The 19,632-nt window shown below is 38.7% G+C and overlaps 1 protein-coding gene and 1 pseudogene across 2 annotated transcripts; both read right to left on the reverse strand.

Moving 5' to 3' along the window:
• Positions 1–4,499: 4,499 nt before the first annotated feature.
• Positions 4,500–5,444, reverse strand: LOC306640486 (olfactory receptor 52B4-like; the record flags this gene model as incomplete). Its single annotated transcript, XM_079104769.1, has 1 exon — positions 4,500–5,444. The coding sequence occupies one exon, from the start codon at positions 5,442–5,444 to the stop codon at positions 4,500–4,502; it is 945 nt and encodes a 314-aa protein (XP_078960895.1).
• An 11,488-nt stretch (positions 5,445–16,932) lies between these two features.
• Positions 16,933–19,013, reverse strand: LOC306639877 (olfactory receptor 52B4-like; annotated as a pseudogene). Its single transcript has 3 exons — positions 19,008–19,013; positions 18,134–18,926; positions 16,933–17,127 (listed from the first exon to the last, which is right to left on the reverse strand). The product of its transcript is annotated as an olfactory receptor 52B4-like (transcript).
• Positions 19,014–19,632: the final 619 nt, after the last annotated feature.

Here is a 19,632-nt window from a genome sequence, read left to right on the forward strand (position 1 = left end):
AATATTTATGCCTTTCTTGGGAATGGGTGGAAATTTTTCTGGAATTCAGGCCCTACTTCCTTTTGTTCCTATAGTGGTTCTTTCTGATCATGGTCATGACAATTTCCAGTGTGTTGGCACTGGAAAGAGGTCATTTAGCATACATGTGGAATTATAATGAAGCTAGAAGTTGTATGGGGGTCACTGACAGCCACCTTAGATCATATCAGTTATAGCTAGCTCACCCGCAGAGGAACTTCTGACTTGGTGACAGTAGAAGTGAAATTGAGTAAGTGCAAGTGTGCAGGCTTCAGTTGAAGGGAGACAGACTGATCAAGGGACAAGGTTACTCTCTGAACAAAGGGAAATGCAAGCTTTCGCTGATTTGCTGGAGTAAAAACTGGTCATTTTTAACTGGCCAGGGGCATGGTTCCAAAGGGGTATTTCTTTTGCATGAGACTTTGAACCACCAAGTGGTCCCAGTCCACTTGTCCTGGGAACTGCTGAGTTACTCTTGGAGCTAACACCATATCCTGTGCAAATATTATGGCCTTGTGGTCTGGGCTGGATGATAGGGTAAAGGTCTTGGGTAGTTGTGCTATTATTGCTGCTGAAAGAAAAGAAGAGTGGAAAAAAAGGCATACCAGCTCCAAGGGCATGCACTATGTCTTCATGCAGAGCAGAACCTGACCCAGAAACTAAGGCAGCAAAGGGGACAGATATAATTTGAAGACCAATCTCAATCTGGTCACCCATAAGACATTTGGATACAAGCCCAAATGAAGAGTTGGCAAAAGTGATCCTCAGGTTCCTGCAAAGTAACCTAGGCAACTGTTACAACCCACAGATCAGAAGTGTTATCTACACAGAAACCACAGATTAGAGGTGTTATATTTAACAAGATTAGTAGGGAAACTAATAGTGTATTGGTGACCTCCAGATTTAGTGATTTCCTCCCCCACAAGATACAATTTTATGCAACGTTATGCTTCTGTGGTTTTATCAGGATCTCAAAATGGGTCTTGTTGAAAAGAGGACAAGGATACAGAAGCAATATGCCGTGCTACAAAAGCTAATACTTCATTGCACTACAGGCTTATCTCATTGTGCCAGCATTTGTCCCACCATGATGGTCCCTTACTGTTTCATTCAAGCATTCTGTCCTTAAACAAGAATAGGATGGGGTAGAAATTCAGTTTGGTTATCTCGACAGTGCAAGACTAGGGCAGAGTAACACTGGGTGGCACCACCCTACACACACGCTTTGTTCTCAGCTTCTACTTCAAACCATAAAGGTGCCCTCTATGGGGTAAAGATTCAATCCTGGAAGTCTTGGCGCTGGCCTCTTGCAGGAGTAGTCCAAGCCTGGTGAGCAGCTGCAGGTGGAGAAGGCTAAGGCATGGAAGGTGCTAGAAGGAGTCAGTGTCCTCTGTGGGTAGTGGAAATCACCTCAGCATGAAACTCTGGGTGTTTACTGTAGACAAAATTTCCTCACTGCTACACCTCCAAAAGCCCTGGAATTTAGTCAGAGCTCTCCTCAGCCACATCTTGATCATACTGGAGTTGGTTAAAGAATATTTTAGCTACCACAGCCTTGTCTTAGTATGAGGCACTTTTACAGAGACCCAGAATGTGGCCACATCCTCTTTTGGCCTTCTGATTCTGCCTTGGGACTGTTTCAGTGGAGAGGAGTGTTCAGTGCCTGCTCTGGGCCAGTCCCTGGAGATAAAGAACTCACATCCTCCTCCAGATCCATGTACAGGCCAATCTCTACAGGAAGCAGCAAACTAATGCAGAGACAGTTCTTCCCTTTGAAAAGTAGGGATCCTAAGTCCTGTGGTAACATTTTCTGAGAAGAATGTGTATACTGGAGCTTGACCGTTGTATCTCTTATGCCTAGTGCAGTGCTGAGAACACAGCAGGATTTCAGGAAATAGTCGTTGGAATGAATACCAGGAGTTGGTTGAAAATTTGACTTGAATTGATGATGGCAAAGTATATTTTCGTTTGTGTAAAACTAAACATCCACACAGACTCTACCTCTAGAAATGACTGATATAATGGGATGATTGAAAAGATGTTTCCACAGTGTATTTATCCTCCCCTTCCTTCCTACTTCTGTACTATGAAAACCCAAGGGTCTTTGGAAGTTCAAAAAGGAGATCCAAGAGGGAACCCAAATGTTGTGGTTTTCTTGAGGATCAAGCCTATGTTTGGGTTGGAGAGGTGTTATTTTTTTTTTCATTAACGTATGTTTTCAGAAAAGTGCACAGTGTGCAAATCAATTGTTTTTATAGAAAACTGAATATACCCCTATAATAGAATCAATATCCAGAACCAGAACATTACCAGTGCCCAGAAGATCCAAAGGAGTTCCTTCAAATCACAACCCGCAAGAGAAATCACTATCCTCAAATATACAGCACAGATTTACTTTGAACCTTTGAATACTGTAGAAATGATGTCATACAGAATTTAGTCCTCTCTTCATAACTCAACATGTCTGAAAGATTCATCCTTATTTCTGTCATTGCAATCCATTATTTTTCATTTGTATATACTACAGTTATTCATTGTTATTGATAGTTAATTTCCAATTTGAGATGATTAAAATTGTGTACATATATAAAAATATAATAGAGGTGGCCACCATACAACCTCTAAGATCATAATGAACATTGTCAGAGCTGCTGTGAAATCTTACAAAATGTGTTCTCGCTGAAACATTACCTGATGTTCTTGAATCCCACATACAAACTGTATGCAATGAATATGAATATTCTTGTTTATATTTTGGAGAATATCGTAAATGTACACCTGGGGGATAGAAATCTAGGCATATACAGATGGTGCTCAACTTACAATGGTTTGACTTACAATATTTCAAGTTTACAATGGTGCAAAAGCATACCCATACAATTCTGATTTTTACTAACAATCGTTCAATAAGTTACATGAGATACTCAATACTTTATTACAAAATAGGTTTCATGTTGTATGATTTTGCCCAACTGTAGACTAAAGTGTTCTCAGCACATGTAAGATAGGCTAGGATTAGCTATGATGTTCCTTTAGAATAGAATTTCAGATGACCCTCAGTTCATCAGCTAAATATTTTGGGGAAAATTTAGGTACTCTACAAAAATATCAGTGACTTTGAAAAGAGTTTATTGATCAGATGTTTCTAAAAACGAGTAATGCTCCATCTTGACACTGGATAGAAAGGAGATCCTATGAAACATGGATAAAAAGATTCAGGTGTGAATTCTCAGACACTATGACAACATTACAGAACTAAAATGGCAAAATCAACCAGTGATTTAGTTGACGAACTAGATGAGGAATATCGAAGAGAACTCATGCTTATGCAAATAGAAATACACTAGGAAACAGCTGGCTTGTGTTTGTCAGATTCATGGAGACTTTTTTTTTTTTTTTTTAAAGAAAGCACTAATTATCAAATCGGCTTTTCTGCTTTCTGTGTTTCTGCCATGGAATTGAGCACTGTAAATGGTGGTTTGTGCCCTTTGATTTACATTCTGGTGGAAGGAAACTATCCTAATGATATGAACTTAAATCTCATTTCTCAATATCCTTAGTACCTCAGGTTACCTTGATACCCAGAGATACACATTACACAGGTGACCCACTCCCCCTTGTTCTCCACTGAAAGGAATCCGATTTCATAGTGTCTCAACTTTCACTGCAACAAGGGATCCAGGTACATCCCTGTTTGTCACATAAAAATTATCTGGGAAAATGAAGACTCTACCAGCACTAATTCCAATTTTGGTTACTATTGTCTTTTAACTTTAAAATTCCAAATAGTCTTTTGAATTTCGAGTCCTTTGATTCTACAACTTCCTTTTGAATTAGTGAAGGCAAAAATTATACCAAAATTTTACAGATAAAGGAGCTAAAGCAGAATGGAGAAGAAAAGTCTTAAATGTACCCACAGCTTGCCCTGTGTTTTATATATAGTCAAGATCCTATTCATATGTTAGTTCTCTCACAGCCTCATGATAAAGTTATAATCAGGACATAATCAAGACATTTGAAGATTGTGGCAATCCCCATATCAAATTCAAACTAAAATGTATTTTAAGTGATATTAAATGTATGTATGATTAACATAGATTCTGTCTAGATATTTTCATTGTGATGCCCTGCATAAGTTCATTACAGATATTTTTATTGTTTAATTTGGTTACTTTGGTTTTGATTTGCCTCTTTTTCTGTTATGCTAAGCACATGCTAAGAAGACTCTGCAAGAATAAGTAATTTTCCCAAGGTTAAACACTTCATTATCACCAGTAAAGTCAGAATTCAAAACTATTCTGACCCAAAAATTCATGCTCTTTCTTAAATAATACCCTTCTCAAGGTCTCATGGCAATCTGACTTTCAAAGCCATAACAAGTAACTTTGCTCACTATTAGTGGAATTCCTAATTCATAAGAGTAGGCACAAAAAATTGTGAAGGCCTACATTGGTAACTATACCACCCAGTCAAACTCAGCATCATTTCCACTGTGATGAAAAAATACTGAGCACCCGCTCGCGAATCTGCCTGGTCTTGATCCCATAAATAATGGGATTCATCATGGGAGGGGCCAACATGCAGACATTGGCCAGTAGAATGTGGGTATGGAGAGGAACGTGATGCCCAAACCTCTGGGTAACTACAGTAAAAATGCCAGGCAAATAAAACATGGAAATGACCCCAAGGTGGGAGCCACATGTGCCCAGAGCCTTTTGCCAAGCTCTTCTGGAAGGAAGGTGGAAGACTGCATAAAGGATGAGGCTGTAGGAAACTAAGATAAGCAAGGCATCCAGCACCACAGTGGAGAGCAGGACAGATAAGCCGTACCAAACATTGACCCGAATATCGGCACAAGCAAACTTGGCCACAGCCATGTGCTCACAGTAGGTATGTGGCAACAGATTGCTACCACAGAAAGGCAGTCGCTTCACCAGGAACACATCTGGGAGTATCACACAGAAGCTTCTCAAGGCCACAGCCAGGCCAATCCTTACGATTACCGCATGACTGAGCACTGTGCTGTAGTGCAGCGGATCACAGATGGCCACATAGCGATCAAAGGCCATTGCCAACAAAATGCCTGATTCAGCAATGAAGGTGGCATGGATGAAGAAGATCTGGGTAACACAACCATCGAGAGAGATCGCCCCAGCGTGAAACCAGAATATGGCCAGGGCCTTGGGCACAGTGGTGGTGGACAGGATGAGGTCAGCCGCAGCCAACATGCAGAGGAAAAGGTACATGGGTTCATGCAGGCTGTGCTCCGTCATGATGACAAGGATGAGGAGGCTATTCCCAAGAAGGGAAATGAGGTAGGAAAGAAAGAAGGGGAGAGATATCCATGTATGCTGGTCTTCCAGGCCGGGGATGCCCAGCAGAAAGAAGAGTGAATGGCTGGTGTCAGTGTAGTTGATGGTTACCATGCCCACAGCAGGTCACCAGTGTGCTGCTATGCAGGATCTGGTAGTCACTCTTCTCTCTTCCCAAAAAGCTGAATGGGATTGAAGTAGGGCAGGAGAGAACAGATCATTTTTCATTGGAAAAAGCAGTGAAAAGCATCCTGGTCAGGAATTGCAGAGATGTGGTAGAAAATTCCTTGACATTCTATTTACTAGCTATGTAATCTCAGTAAATTACTTCCTTGCTCTGGGTCTCTCTTGTATCACCTTAAAACTAAAGTCGAGGAGAGGATAGGTAGATCAACTTTAAGACAGGCCACCCAGCTCTAGGATGCCACAGATCTTCATTTCAAGTTATTATAAACAGTTAAGGGTTGTGAATAATGAACCTTGTAATTTGCACTTTGATTTCCAGAATTTGATGTTTCTTAAAAGGAAAATGGTAACTGAGTTGCCTATCAATTTAACAAGCCTCACTGAGCACCTACTGTGTGTCAGGCGTGACTGCTTGGAGGGAGACAGATTATGCAAAATACCTATCTACAAAATTTTACAATGTAGGGGAAAAGCTGCGGGAAGTTCAGGAGTTCAGAAAAGGCTTTCTAAATGTACCCCCTGAGTTGAACCTTGAGAATAAGAGTTTGCCAAGTAAAGAGAAGTGATGAGGGAATAACTTGAATAAAATCATAGACATGTGAGAGGGCATGGGGTTTGAAGGAAAATTATAATGGCTCAAGGAAAATAGCAAAGCCGACATGATAGAAAATAACTCTGGGGAGTGAAGTAGGAACCAGATCATTAAGGACTTTGAGTACTTCTCTCAGTTTTAGAATTTATGATGAAGTAATAAGAGACCATGAAGGATTTGTAGTGTGAAAATAAAAAGGAAATTATGATGAAAACATGGAAAGTTTTTCAAAATGGAATCAGGGCCATTGCAGGAGCAGGACTTAGCACATCTGAAGCTGCCACCTGGAATGTGCCTTTGGTCACCCCCACCTTTTAACTGCAGGCAACTGGAAGAACTAGGTTATTACATTGTGATGCACACCAAGAGGTTATTATGTCTTGTTTTATGGACATTCCCATTATACATCTTCTTAGTCTTCACCGGTCACTAGTCCCTGTTTTTTCTCAACATTTCCACAGAGGATTCCTACAAAGGAAGTTTTGCATCTTTATTATAATCAGCACTGCTTGCCCCTAGAAACTCCCACTTTCCCTGCCTTCTTCGAAGAGTGATTGAGAGCTACCTGAACCTGTGCCTCCCAAACTGCAATTCCTAAGACCCCAAATAAAGTTCTTTTGTTTTTATAGCTTCTGAGTTTGACTTGATATCAGTGAGGGAATTGTAAGGAATCCCACGGAAACCATGCCGGACACAGGAAATCACATATAAGGGAGTTTATTAAGCAGAGTGTCTCCTTGCAGGATAAGAGAGAAAATGAGAGGAAAAGAAAGGGAAAGAGAAAGGGCATGCACAATAAAGAGTGGAAAAGCGAGGAGGAGAGAGAAAGCAAGTCAGGGGGAGAGAAAAGCAAGAGAAAAGATGGCTGTGAAGCTCTCTAAGAATCCCACCAGGCTAACAGGGGACCAATAACGAAGGATACTTGCAGGCTGACTGATGAACCAATAGCTAGCTAGGATGTTCACAGACTGAGAGTAGTTGGGAGGCGGGGAAATGGCTGTAATGGAAAGGGCGTGGAGAGCAGCTTTGTATTACAGGAATGGCACAATGAAGTTTGCATTTCAGGTAGCTCTCTCTTGCAGAACTGTGTGAAGTGGATGGGGAAGGGAAGACATGAGAAAGGAGAGGCACTATGCTCAGGGCTTTATGTGCATTATCTCTGTCACCACAGCCTGAGACAACTGTAGCATTTTCCCATGTTACTGATAGGCAAACAAGCAGAACTGAGAGAACTTAAGTAGTACCCCATCCAAAATCACCAACTTGACAAATGATGGGGCTGGAATTTGGATCCCCAGAGCAGATTTTAATCAATTCCTGTCTGCCCTACTGCTCCCTGCTCCTACTCATCAGGTGATTGTGACTTCCAGACTCCTGGTTCAAGGAGAAAAATGAAGGCATTGGTTGTTAACTTCCTCATGCTCCTTCCTCTGCCACTACAAATCTATTTATATTCAAATCATCTTTTACAAATGTTCAAGATCTCTAGCAATTAGAGAAATGCAAATCAAAACTACACTGAGATTCCATCTCACTCCAGTCAGAATGGCAATTATCAAGAATACAAGCAACGATAAATGTTGGCGAGGATGTGGGGGAAAAGGTACACTCACATTGCTGGTGGGACTGCAAATTGGTGTAACCACTATGGAAAGCAGTATGGAGATTCCTCAGAAAACCTGGAATCAGACCACCATTTGACCCAGCTATCCCACTCCTCAGTTTACACCCAAAGAACTTAAAATCAGCATACTACAGCAACACAACCACATCAATGTTTAATAGCAGCTCAATTCACAATAGCTAAACTATGGAACCAACCTAGGTGCCCTTCAACAGATGAATGGATAAAGAAATTGTGGTATATATACACAATGGAATATTATCCAGCCTTAAAGAAGAATGAAATTATGGCATTTGGCAGTACATGGATGGCATTGGAGAATATCATGCTAAATGAAATAAACCAATCCCAGAAAACCAAAGGCTGAATGTTTTCTCTGATATGCAGATGCTAATTCACAAAGGGCGGGAACCTATGGAAGAATAGAGGAACTTTGGATTAAGCAGAGGGGAGTGAAGGGATGGGAGGGGTATGGGAGTAAGAAGGAGAGTAGAATGAATGGAACATTCTTACCCTAAGTGCATGTATGACTGCATGACCCGGGTAATTCTATATCATATACAACCAGAAGAATGAGAAGTTATACTCCATTTATGTATTATGTGTCAAAAACACATTCTACTGTCATGTATAACTAATTAGAACAAATTTTTAGAAATCATCTTTTCCCCCTTCCTCCTGTTCAAGGCTAAACCCATCTGTGCCCTGGACCCCAGCCCTCTCTTCTCTTTACCTACCTTTCCCCATTAATCTATCACTCTTTAGTAATTTCAACCTCTCCCTCTCTGGTAACTCTTGATCCTTGCATATAAATACATCCAAGTGTCCATCTCCCCTTCACCTCAGTTTCACAGAAGGAGGGATTTGCTCTCTTCATTTGACTTCTCATCTCCCTCTTAATGGTCACGCATTGCCATTCCTCTTATAACACCAACATACCACTCAAACCTCCCCCTCCAAAATCATTTATTACACCGCAATTGCCAGATCTAAAGCACTTCTCATTTCTTATTATTTGTAATCTCAAATTTCTTTTACAAATAACTTCTAAATTTTATAATAGCAACCATTATATACCTGAGTATTAGATATATTTGTTATTTCTAATCCTCACATCAAATTATAAAATTTAAATTATTCCTAGCTTACAAGTGAAGAAACTGACAGGTAATTTGTCCAAACAACTTTTTTTTTAGCTCCTTCCTCAACCCCTTCCAGTCTACTATTTATGCTATAACTCCTGAGAATATAAGACACTGTAGCCTAGGAAAAATGATAATGAGCTTTAGAATCAGACCTACTTGAGTTGCATTCCAGCACTGCCAGCTACACACATCACTCATTATATGGTTACCATCACACACATACAGTCACACAAATTGTGATGAGGATTTACACACTGACACACATTTCACAGTTCACATGAATGGACATTTATGACACTTTACAGATGAATACATTTAAACTTTGCTACATGTTTATACCTACACAAATTCACGGTTATAATTTCCTCATCAGACTCATACTCACAGAGATAATGTGTGACTTACATAAGTCATAAATTTACCTACCTTCATTCAACATTCTTTCTTCTCAAGAAGTTGGTTGCCTCTGAGAGGTGGCTCCTCAAGAGTTCACTCCACCCGTAACCTGCCTCCAGCATTACAGTTCCCTCACCTATGCCAGAAGAGGGGACTCCCACAAGTGTGCAATTCATAGGGCAATACCACTACTTCATCAGCTCCACGTTGAACTGCCCAACCTTGAATCAGAGATATAAAATGTAAATGCTGGTTAAGATTTTATTCCCAGGATCATCAGACTGATGCCTGAAATGGAATCATGCTCACCACCTGCTGTGGTAAATAAAGTTTTGTTGAAACATTTATTTTGCATTCTGTCAATGGCTCCTTTTGTGGGACATAATTGAATAAACCATATTGGAAGCCTAAAATATTACTCTGGACCTTTACAAATTTCCCAACCTCTGCTTTAGAAAGACCACTTCAGGTAAAGTATTATTTATAAGGGTCTTGGAAGGGAAGGCAATTTTCCAGGGTCACAGAAGAAACAAGTTAAAGAAGTCCAGAAGCCATAATCTAGTATTTCCATCATGTCACAAAGCTTCTGTAAGAACATTTTGGTATCTTCTGCAACTCCGTTCTTGAAGGACAGAGAATTCTAAATATACTCTCTATAAGGTGAACAAAAATGAAAGTAGTCCATCATTGTTTCCCAGGTCTCTCATCCATGAGCTCAGTATTTCCCCTCCCTTATCTTCTTTATCCCTATACTCAGTCAGACGCCACAGTTCATGCCCGTGAACAGAAGCACCCACAGGGGCACAATTCTATGCTAGTCAACACACATCTCTCCTCACTCCAAAGTGTTCATCACAGCCATCCATAACCACCACCTGGAACTGTGCCCCTGACTTCATCCCAGGAAGTCCCCACAATCAAAGACTGTACAGCAAACCAAGCTGCAGAGGGAACTGCGGGAGAAATTATTTTTTCTCTGAGCATCCTAGGGACTATGAACGTATTCATGTGACTTTCTTCTCCCCTATGATCTCCTCTATTGCCCATGACATAACTAAAAATCCATTAACTCTTTCATGGCATGGTTACTGGGAGTCCGTCATTAAAAAAAAATGTTTGAAGGGCACCTGCTTGGGAGGATATGCTGGCAGAGAGGTCAGGGCAGAGAACATGGAAATTTGGTTAGGGGTTTTCTGCAGGATCCTAAACCTTGCTGCATGACATCCTTTTCAACCCTGACTTTTGGAAGGCACAGAAGTACTTTAGGAACTGGGATCCTATAAGTTTTTCAAACACTCATTTAGTCATTTGCCACACATTCAACCAACATGGACTAAGTGCTAACTCAGTTGACAGCATAATAAAACGCTGAACAAAGTTCAGTCCATTTAAAATATGTGTGCATGCATATTGCTTTATGAAATTAATATTTTGATTCCATCATCCAGTGAATAGTAATGAGACATTTTCATTCATAATACCCCAAGCTTCTTTCCTATTTTGGGGAATGTACATATTTGAGGTCATTCTGTATATCTGGCATGCTCCAAGTTTCCATGATAATATTCTATAACCACAATGCTTCTTTAATTTTTTTTTCCCTTTCAGGAAATTGTGTTTATTTTTAAATAAATTTTATTGCATATACAACTTGATGTTAAGAGATACAGACAGGTAGTAAAACAGTTACCACAGTGAAGCAAATTAACACATCCATCATCTCACAGTTATCCTTTTTTCATTTTTGTGGCAAGAGCAGTTAAAATCTCCTTATTGAGAAGGAATCCTGTGTACAATTCTGCTACCACATAGCTCCTTGAATACAGCTTCAGTTTAGCACAATGTGACACATGGAGTTAGTAATTTAAAGATATTTCTTGGAAAAAATGTATGACTAAATATTCCACATTGGTGACATACCACCAATATGTTTAAACTATTCCCCTATTGTGGCACATTTTTATAGCTTCCATTTTTCTCTACTAAAAATATTCTGTGATGAATATATTTACAAACTTTTTTATGAACTCTGAATTATTTTATTTAAATATGTGATATTCAAAAGAAGAAAGTTATGTAGCAATGTTTTCATTTCCATGTAGCATATTTTATTACTAGTGGAAATTTTTCATATTTTGATAATTATAGATCTTTTTTGCAAAGCAGTCAAATGTTTTCTGTTGGCCCATTCTGTGCCAGGCACTTTTGAATAGAGGAGTGAAGAAGACAAGTGCCTTTGTGGAATTTATGACCTGGTAAGAAAAAAAAGTCAAGAAAAATGAAAAGCAAAATCCTCTGAGTATTTTTGTCCATTAATATTGTGGCACAATTTAGTAACAACTCGTGAAAGTTCTAGACATTTTAAAGATATTATCATTGCAAAATAGTCCCTAGACTTTGTTCCAGACTAATGCTTACTCACTTTTCTGTAGAAGGAAGTGCTCTTTTGAGACTCATATTATCTACCTTCTTCTTACTCGACACTGGCTGTAGACCTTCTCAATTCCCTCATAGACTTATGCAAGACTTTGGCTCTGGTACATAAACACTTCAGTGTCCATGTTGAAAACTTATTTTTCATTCTGTACTCTTTTTCCAGATTTACTGATAAATAAAAATTGACAAATAAAACTGTATATGTTTGAAATGTACAATTGGATATTTTGATATGTGTATATTACAAAGTAATCACCATAAGCTAATTAAAATATCCAGCACCTTAACATAATTACCTTTACTTCCTTAGCAAATTTCCAGTATACAATAGTACTGTAAATTATAGTCATATTGCTATAGATTAGCCCTCCAGAACTCATTCCTCTTGCATAATTGAAACTTTGTTCCTATTATACAACATCTTCCCCTTTTTCCCGTCACGCTACCTTGGGCAACCACCATTCTACTCTCTGCTTTTATGAAATTGCCTATTTTAGACTCCATATGTAAGTATTTGTCATATAGTATTTTTATTCCTTTGTCTGGTTTATTTTACTTAGCATAATGTTCTGCAGGTTCATCCATATTTTTGCAAATAACAGACAATAATTTTTTTTTAATCTCTTTATTTTTTTTTTTTATTTTTATTGTAAACAAATGGGATACATGTTGTTTCTCTGTTTGTACATGGCGTAAAGGCATACCATTTGTGTAATCATAAATTTACATAGAGCAATGTTGTTTGATTCATTCTGTTATTTTTTCCCTTCCCCCCACCCCTCCCACCCCTCTTTACCCTCTATACAGTAGTTCCTTCCTCTATACTTGCCCCACTCCCTAACCCTAACTCTAACCCTTCCCTCCCCCCCATTATGTGTCATCCTCCACTTATCAGCGATATCATTCGTCCTTTGGCTTTTTGAGATCGAAAAACTGAAAGCATTCCCCCTAAAAACTGGAACAAGGCAGGGATGCCCTCTTTCACCACTTCTATTCAACATCGTTCTTGAGACTCTGGCCAGAGCAATTAGACAAACCAAAGAAATTAAAGGGATACGAATTGGAAAAGAAGAACTCAAACTATCCCTGTTCGCTGATGACATGATTATATATTTAGAGGAACCAGGAAATTCCACCAGAAAACTCTTAGAACTCATAAGTGATTTCAGTAAAGTAGCAGGTTACAAGATCAATGCCCATAAATCCAACGCATTTTTATACATAAGTGATGAATCTTCAGAAAGAGAAATTAGGAAAACTACCCCATTCACAATAGCCTCGAAAAAAATAAAATACTTGGGAATCAATCTCACAAAAGAGGTGAAAGACCTCTACAATGAGAACTATACAACACTAAAGAAAGAAATTAAAGAACACCTTAGAAGATGGAAAGATCTTCCATGTTCTTGGATAGGAAGAATTAATATTGTCAAAATGGCCATACTACCTAAAGTGCTATACAAATTCAATGCAATTCCAATTAAAATCCCAATTGTGTACCTTACAGAAATAGAGCAAGCAATTATGAAATTCATCTGGAAGAATAAGAAACCCAGAATAGCTAAAGCAATCCTCAGCAGGAAGAGTGAAACAGGGGGTATTGCAATACCAGACAATAATATTTTCTTGTGTGTGTGTGTGTGTGTGTGTGTATTAATCAGAATTGGTTAGAAACCCATACAAATTCTTGACAATAAATTTTTTTTTTGACAATAAATTTTTAAACACACTTGTATCTGTTCTCACCTACTCCTCCTTTTTCATTGGGAAAAAAGAGCTAAAATTTGCAGGATCTGTGTCAATCATATTTTCTTTCTGAAGGATATGGAAAATGACAGTCCCTAGGACAGGGAAATGACAACCCCCAAAACTGTCTGACCTGGAGGAAGAGGGATGAGGAAGGCAATCATTAAACCTCTCCCAGTACATACTTTCCCAGTAACAATTGGCCCTGAGGGAAAAAGCAAACCTTCATCCCCTCCCAGGTTCATCCCCAGCATCTCCGCCAAAAGCAAACATCCATCCCTTCCCAACCACAGTGGGTCCTGAAGAGAGGAGATGGCTACTGTCTTTTTATCCTTTCCCATTGTCAATGAGTCTGGAAGAAGAAAAGCAAACAGTGAAGCTCTGGATAACAATGGGTCCCAGAGGAAGAAGATAAGCAGTGAATACTGAGTTTTGAACTTTTCCCAGTGACAATGAGTTTTCGCTTTTTACAGCTTCTTTCCTGACTGTCCAAACCAACGTGTCCTGCTTCAGTCTCCAGTAATTAAACCACCCTCATTGTAAACTATAAAACTTCAGACTCCTTCTGTAACCAGCGGCCATTTTTCTACCCAAAAAATGAGCACCACCACCACCCCGCCCGCCCCAATGCCTGATTGATTGACTCCACTGCAGATTAAAGGAAAGTTTGCTGAGCTGAGATCTGCTTCTGTCCCAGTTATTTGTGTTTTCATAATGGTGCTGAACCTTGTTGGTTCCTTTTGCTTACACTTTCCATTCATCGTCACCCTGTGCTCTTGATTCCATTTCCCCCTTAATTCCAAATGCATTTCCCTTCACTGCACATCTTTTCTCCACTTTCAAATTCACTAATTCAAACATTTTGCTGTCTAGTCACAATTACTTGCCTAAGTACATGCTTACTATACCTATTTTTTAACCGCACTGAGATTGTTAATCTACAAATACCATCATTTTCTTTCTAAAGTACTAATTCACTCTGTGTATTTTATATTCTCAAGTTTAGACTCCATACTCTTCATTATAATAATGTTCTTTTTAAGTGTGCTAAAATTCTTTAAATCTATTCTCTCTGGTCAACCCAATATTTGCATAGTCACCTAGAGATCAAAATGGTGTCAATAAAATGATCACCAACCAGAGCCCAGCAAGCTTACATGTCTGCTAAAGTCAGCCCACTCTGCCATTCTACCTAATTAAAAATTCAAATATGTCCCTTCTACAAACCTCCAACTTTGATACCAGCACCTACTTGTTTACTCTTAACCAAAAAAAAAAAATTGTTATCTACTAAATCAGAATTGATTGGTTAGAAACCCACACAGATTCATGACACTAAATTTAAAAACACTCTCATCTGCTCTCACTCATTCCTCCTCCTTTCTTATTGGGGGAACAAGAAAACAAGAGCAAAATTTTGCAGTATCTAATAAATTAAACTATAATCATCCTGGAGAAAGACCCATTGAAATGGCAAATAAACATTTGAATGATGCTCAACAGCACACATATCAAAGAATAGCAATGAGATACTATTATACACCCATTAGAGCAATTGAAATCCAAAACACCGAAAACTCCAAATGCTGATGAGAATGGGAAGCAACGGAAATTCTCATTTATTGCTGGTGGGAATGTTGAATAAAACAGTCACTTAGGAAAGCAGTTTGGCAGTTCCTTACAAAACTAAATATAATCTTACTATAGGATCCAGCAATTATGCTCATCAGTACTGTATTTACCGAAATGAATTGAAAATGTGTCCACACAGAAAACCGCATGTACCCAGATATTTATAGAAGCTTTATTCATAATTGAAGGCGTCTTTCAACATGAATGGATGAAACTCTATCTAGTACCTGCATATAATGGAATATTATTCAACAATAAAAAGAAATAAATACCAAGTCATGAAAAGGCATGGAGAAATCTTAAATGTATATTGCTAAGTGAAATAAATTCAGAGATTATGTGCTGGTGAGTGATAATGACCAAATTATATTGTTACATTGTGTGTATGTACAAATATGTAACAACAAATCTCCTCAATATATACAACTATGATGCACCAATAAAAATGGGGAACAATTCAGAGATTGTCAACTTTTGTGAAAAAAATCAGTTTTATGGATTAAAGGACATAAACCTAAACCATGGGGACAAAAAAGAACGAGTAAAGAACATAAAATGACTTATCAAGAAACACTAACCAATAGAAACATACACCATCACATTCCTGTTCAACTGAATAATATGGTAACATGTCAAAAGTGCCATGTTTAGGAGACTCAGCTGTTCCAGAGAAAAAATTACAAGAATTACAATAAACTGACAAATATTAATTACTGTGAGAACTTTTAACCCTTCTTCCTATCAGCGCTAAATGATTAAACTAGCATTTATATGAAAAGTTTGAAGAGTATAATAAGCTTGATCACAAGAACCAGTAACCAAGGAAAATCAAGGTAGCTTTAGCTCCATGGATAGCCTTTCTCTGTAATGATTTTTGTGTTTTCCTTATTTTGCTTATGTTTACCAAAATATTATCTTAAAAGATTAAATATAAAAGTGAACCATAAAAAAAGTTATAAGAAAATCTGAGTTGGAATCAAATTTCAGATTGAAGAAAATATTCTAAAATTAAAATAATAAAACCAAAAGAAGGATGAATTTGAAAACATTTCTTTAGGTAAAACAAAAACCAACAACCAAGTAAATTCCCCAAAAATAAAGAAATTAAAATTTAAACAACCTGAGAAACAAACTAACTTCAAGAAATAGTGACATCTTTGGGAAGTAATGTATCCTTTCTGAGTCTCAGATTATATGTCTATAAAATGAGAATACTGTAACAGAAACAATAATGAGTCTGATATAAAGATTAAAATTACATAAGGCATGTAACAAGCTTTGTGCACACACCTGTAATTACAGCCACTCAGGAGACTGAGAGGACCAAGGCCAGCCTGGGCAACTGAGGCTCTGTCCCAAATTTTTAAATATTAAAAGGGGGAAGGGGTGGGGTGTAGCTCAGTGGTAAAGTTCAATCCCTACTAGTACAGGGGAAAATAAAAAGAGAATGCATATGAAAGAATAAAGATTTTAGGTGATTTTCCAGAAATGTCTCAGCATTTGACATAGCTCTAGATGAAAAACTTACTATTTATCTAAACAAGACTTTTAATATTACATTGTCCACTCCCATATTTGAGTTGAACATTGTAGGGTTAGATAAGACCACTGGAAAGCAACCCATCCTCCCCAAACAATGAGTCATAGGTATCCAGTAAACCCGTAGGCACTGCTCTCAGATTGATGACAAAGACAAGTCTCAGAGTGTCTGTGAGTTGTGTCAGAGACCCAGAACTCAATGAATTGTTTTTCCTAGTGAGTCATTTCTTATTCTTTTACTTACTCCTACCAAAATACATCTCATGGAAAGCTAGTCTGAGAAATTAATCTCTTCCTTCCTCAAAGTCATTTCTGCTTTGGAAATAACACATAAACCACTTGATCTCGTATCTATTTTGTCTTGACCCCATAAATGATGGGATTCAGCATAGGTGGAGCAAGCGTGCTGACACTGGCCAGCAGAATATAGATGTGTAGTGGAATGTGGTGTCCAAAGCATTGAGTGAGAACTGAGAAGATCCCAGGCCAGTAAAAAAGTGCAGGAGTCCAGCCCTAACAGCAGTTGGGGGTTGTAGGTGGATGGGAGGCATCAGCCACAGTGGAGAAACAGCTCACAGAAACACCAAGTGTTCTAGGCTGAATCCCAATCTTTATTATTCACAGAATCTTTTTGTATGTTTTTTCCTTTGGTATTGATTACATCATTTCGTGGTTAATACAATGAAATGTTAAGTAAAAAAAAAAATCTTTAAGAGTATAATTAATGATTTTTTCAAGAAACATGTTCTTACTGCCTGATGGCTTAAATCAAAACAACCCAGTTCCCAGCAAGATAGAGGACACCATGCCTGATTTAGTTTTAATTTCCCAGAAAGAATACTTCATTAAGTTTCTATAGAAATTACCCTTTCCATGAGCTCTAATGTTAGTTATTAACAGTGGAAAGTTTCTGTTACTACTAACAGAAAAGAGAGGAATCAGCTTATAGTTAATATTTATTTTCTTTCATGTACTCAATGGCGGACTAAAACTCTATTTTGATTTTTAAAGAATTAGGCATAGGAAGAATACAAATTGTACTTATGATTAACCTATTTATTTTTATTAAGTGGGAAAAAATCCTTAAACTTAATCATAAACACTAAGAAAGCAATAAAGACCAAACACCACATCAAAGCTCAGAGGAATACATTCTCATATACCTATATATAACTTTTAGAGAATTTGTATGCTAAATAAATCACAGGCACCCCACAAATTTGAGCAAATAATAATTGCTTATTTATTATTTTATCTAAGTATTAATATTATACTTTATTGTATGTTATTTTATGTCCCAACACCATTAAATCTCCCCAGTATTCTCGATAATCTGAATCTAAGGATATATTGATTAAAAGCAACTACATATGGGTATATACCATGCCTATGACCCCCAAGAGGGAGGATAATTGCTCAACAGATCTGTGTCAAATGTTGAGTCCTCAATTCCAACAGAACAGTGTCACGGGCTGGGAAGGTGCAAAATAGACATGGCAGAAAGGACAATGACATAGACATAGGAGCCACATGTGTTGAGAGCTTTGTGGCGAGCATGTTGGGAAGGGATATGGAAGACAGCACAAAGAACAAGAATAGAGGATACAAGAATAAGGACCATGTCTAGGATCACTGTTGACAGTAAGACAAAAAAAAAAAAAAAAATACCAGATGTTTACTTGGATGTCATTATAAGCAAATTTGGCCAAGCCAATGTGTTCACAGAATGCATGTGGGAGGATGTTATTTCTGAAAAAAGACAGATTTTTTAAGAAGAAATACTATGGGGAAAATTGCACAATGTGCTCTCAAGTAACAGCTGCACCAATTTTTCCTCTTAGGGAGGGTGTGAGTATCACAGTGTATCTCAAGGGGTAATATATTGCAATGTAGCAGTCAAATACCATCATCAATGAGATGCCTGACTCAGAAATGAAGAAAGTATGCTGGAAGTACAGCTGGACAATGCAGCCATTAAGAGAAATTTCCCTATTATATCAGAAAATGACCAATGCCTTAGGTGCTGTGGTGGTGGCAAAGGCAATATCAATTCCAGCCAGCATACAGAAGAAAAGATACATAGGTTCATGGAGACTGTTCTTTGTCAGGATAATGAAGATGAGCAGACCATTTCCAAGGAGGACAAAGACATAGGAGATGCACAGGGGGATAGAAAACCACATATGTAGGTCTTTTCTCCCTGAAATGCCCAGCAGGTAGAAGACTGCATGGTTGACACCAGTGCAGTTGAAGCCAGTTATTCCTGAGATGGCTAATGTGAACTCAGTCTGGATTTTAACCTAAGAAAAACAAAAACACAGATTATAAGTATTTTTTTGAGTTTCCCAGTTAAAGATATTAAGTTAAATGCCTGAACTTACCACCATCTTCTCTTAATACCTCATTAAAATGTCAGTAAAAGAATAGCAAAGTCATATAGAAAGAAGAAGACACTGGCAGAGAAGAAATGGCAGTATTTCATTTTAAAAGATTGAAAGTAAATGAATGAGGGGGTTTCAAGATGGCAGACTAGAGGGTGGCTGCATTTCATGTTGCTCCAGGACTCAGGATTCAAAAGAGGAGATATTGAGAGACTTGGGACCAACTCAAAGTAGCCGGGTGAGTCTCTCCCATTGGGGAGGCATCCTGGATGGGGCGGTAGTCCTGGAACGCAGGGAACTTTGTGAAGTAGTGCTGCCGGCGAGACGCCCCTCCCCCCACTGGAGCAGTACTCGGACAACTGGGAGTATCGTAGAGGAGGCCGCTCAGCACAGCGCTGGGACTCGGAGCAACCACTGAGGCTCCGGGCGGCGGCCCAGAGGAGGGGCTGAGAGGAGAGCTGTTTGGACTCAGAGCGACCACTCCTGAACACCGGGGCCTGCCTGGAGGAGGAAGAGGAGGAGGAGGAGCGCGGCCGCTTGGACTCAGAGTGACTGTACCAGAGTTATAGGCAGTTGCCAGAGGAGGAGCTTCGCGGAGAGCTGTTTGGACTCAGAGCAACCACTT

This window comes from Sciurus vulgaris, assembly GCF_902686455.1.
Source record: "Sciurus vulgaris genome assembly, chromosome: 11".
Lineage (NCBI taxonomy): Eukaryota > Metazoa > Chordata > Mammalia > Rodentia > Sciuridae > Sciurus > Sciurus vulgaris.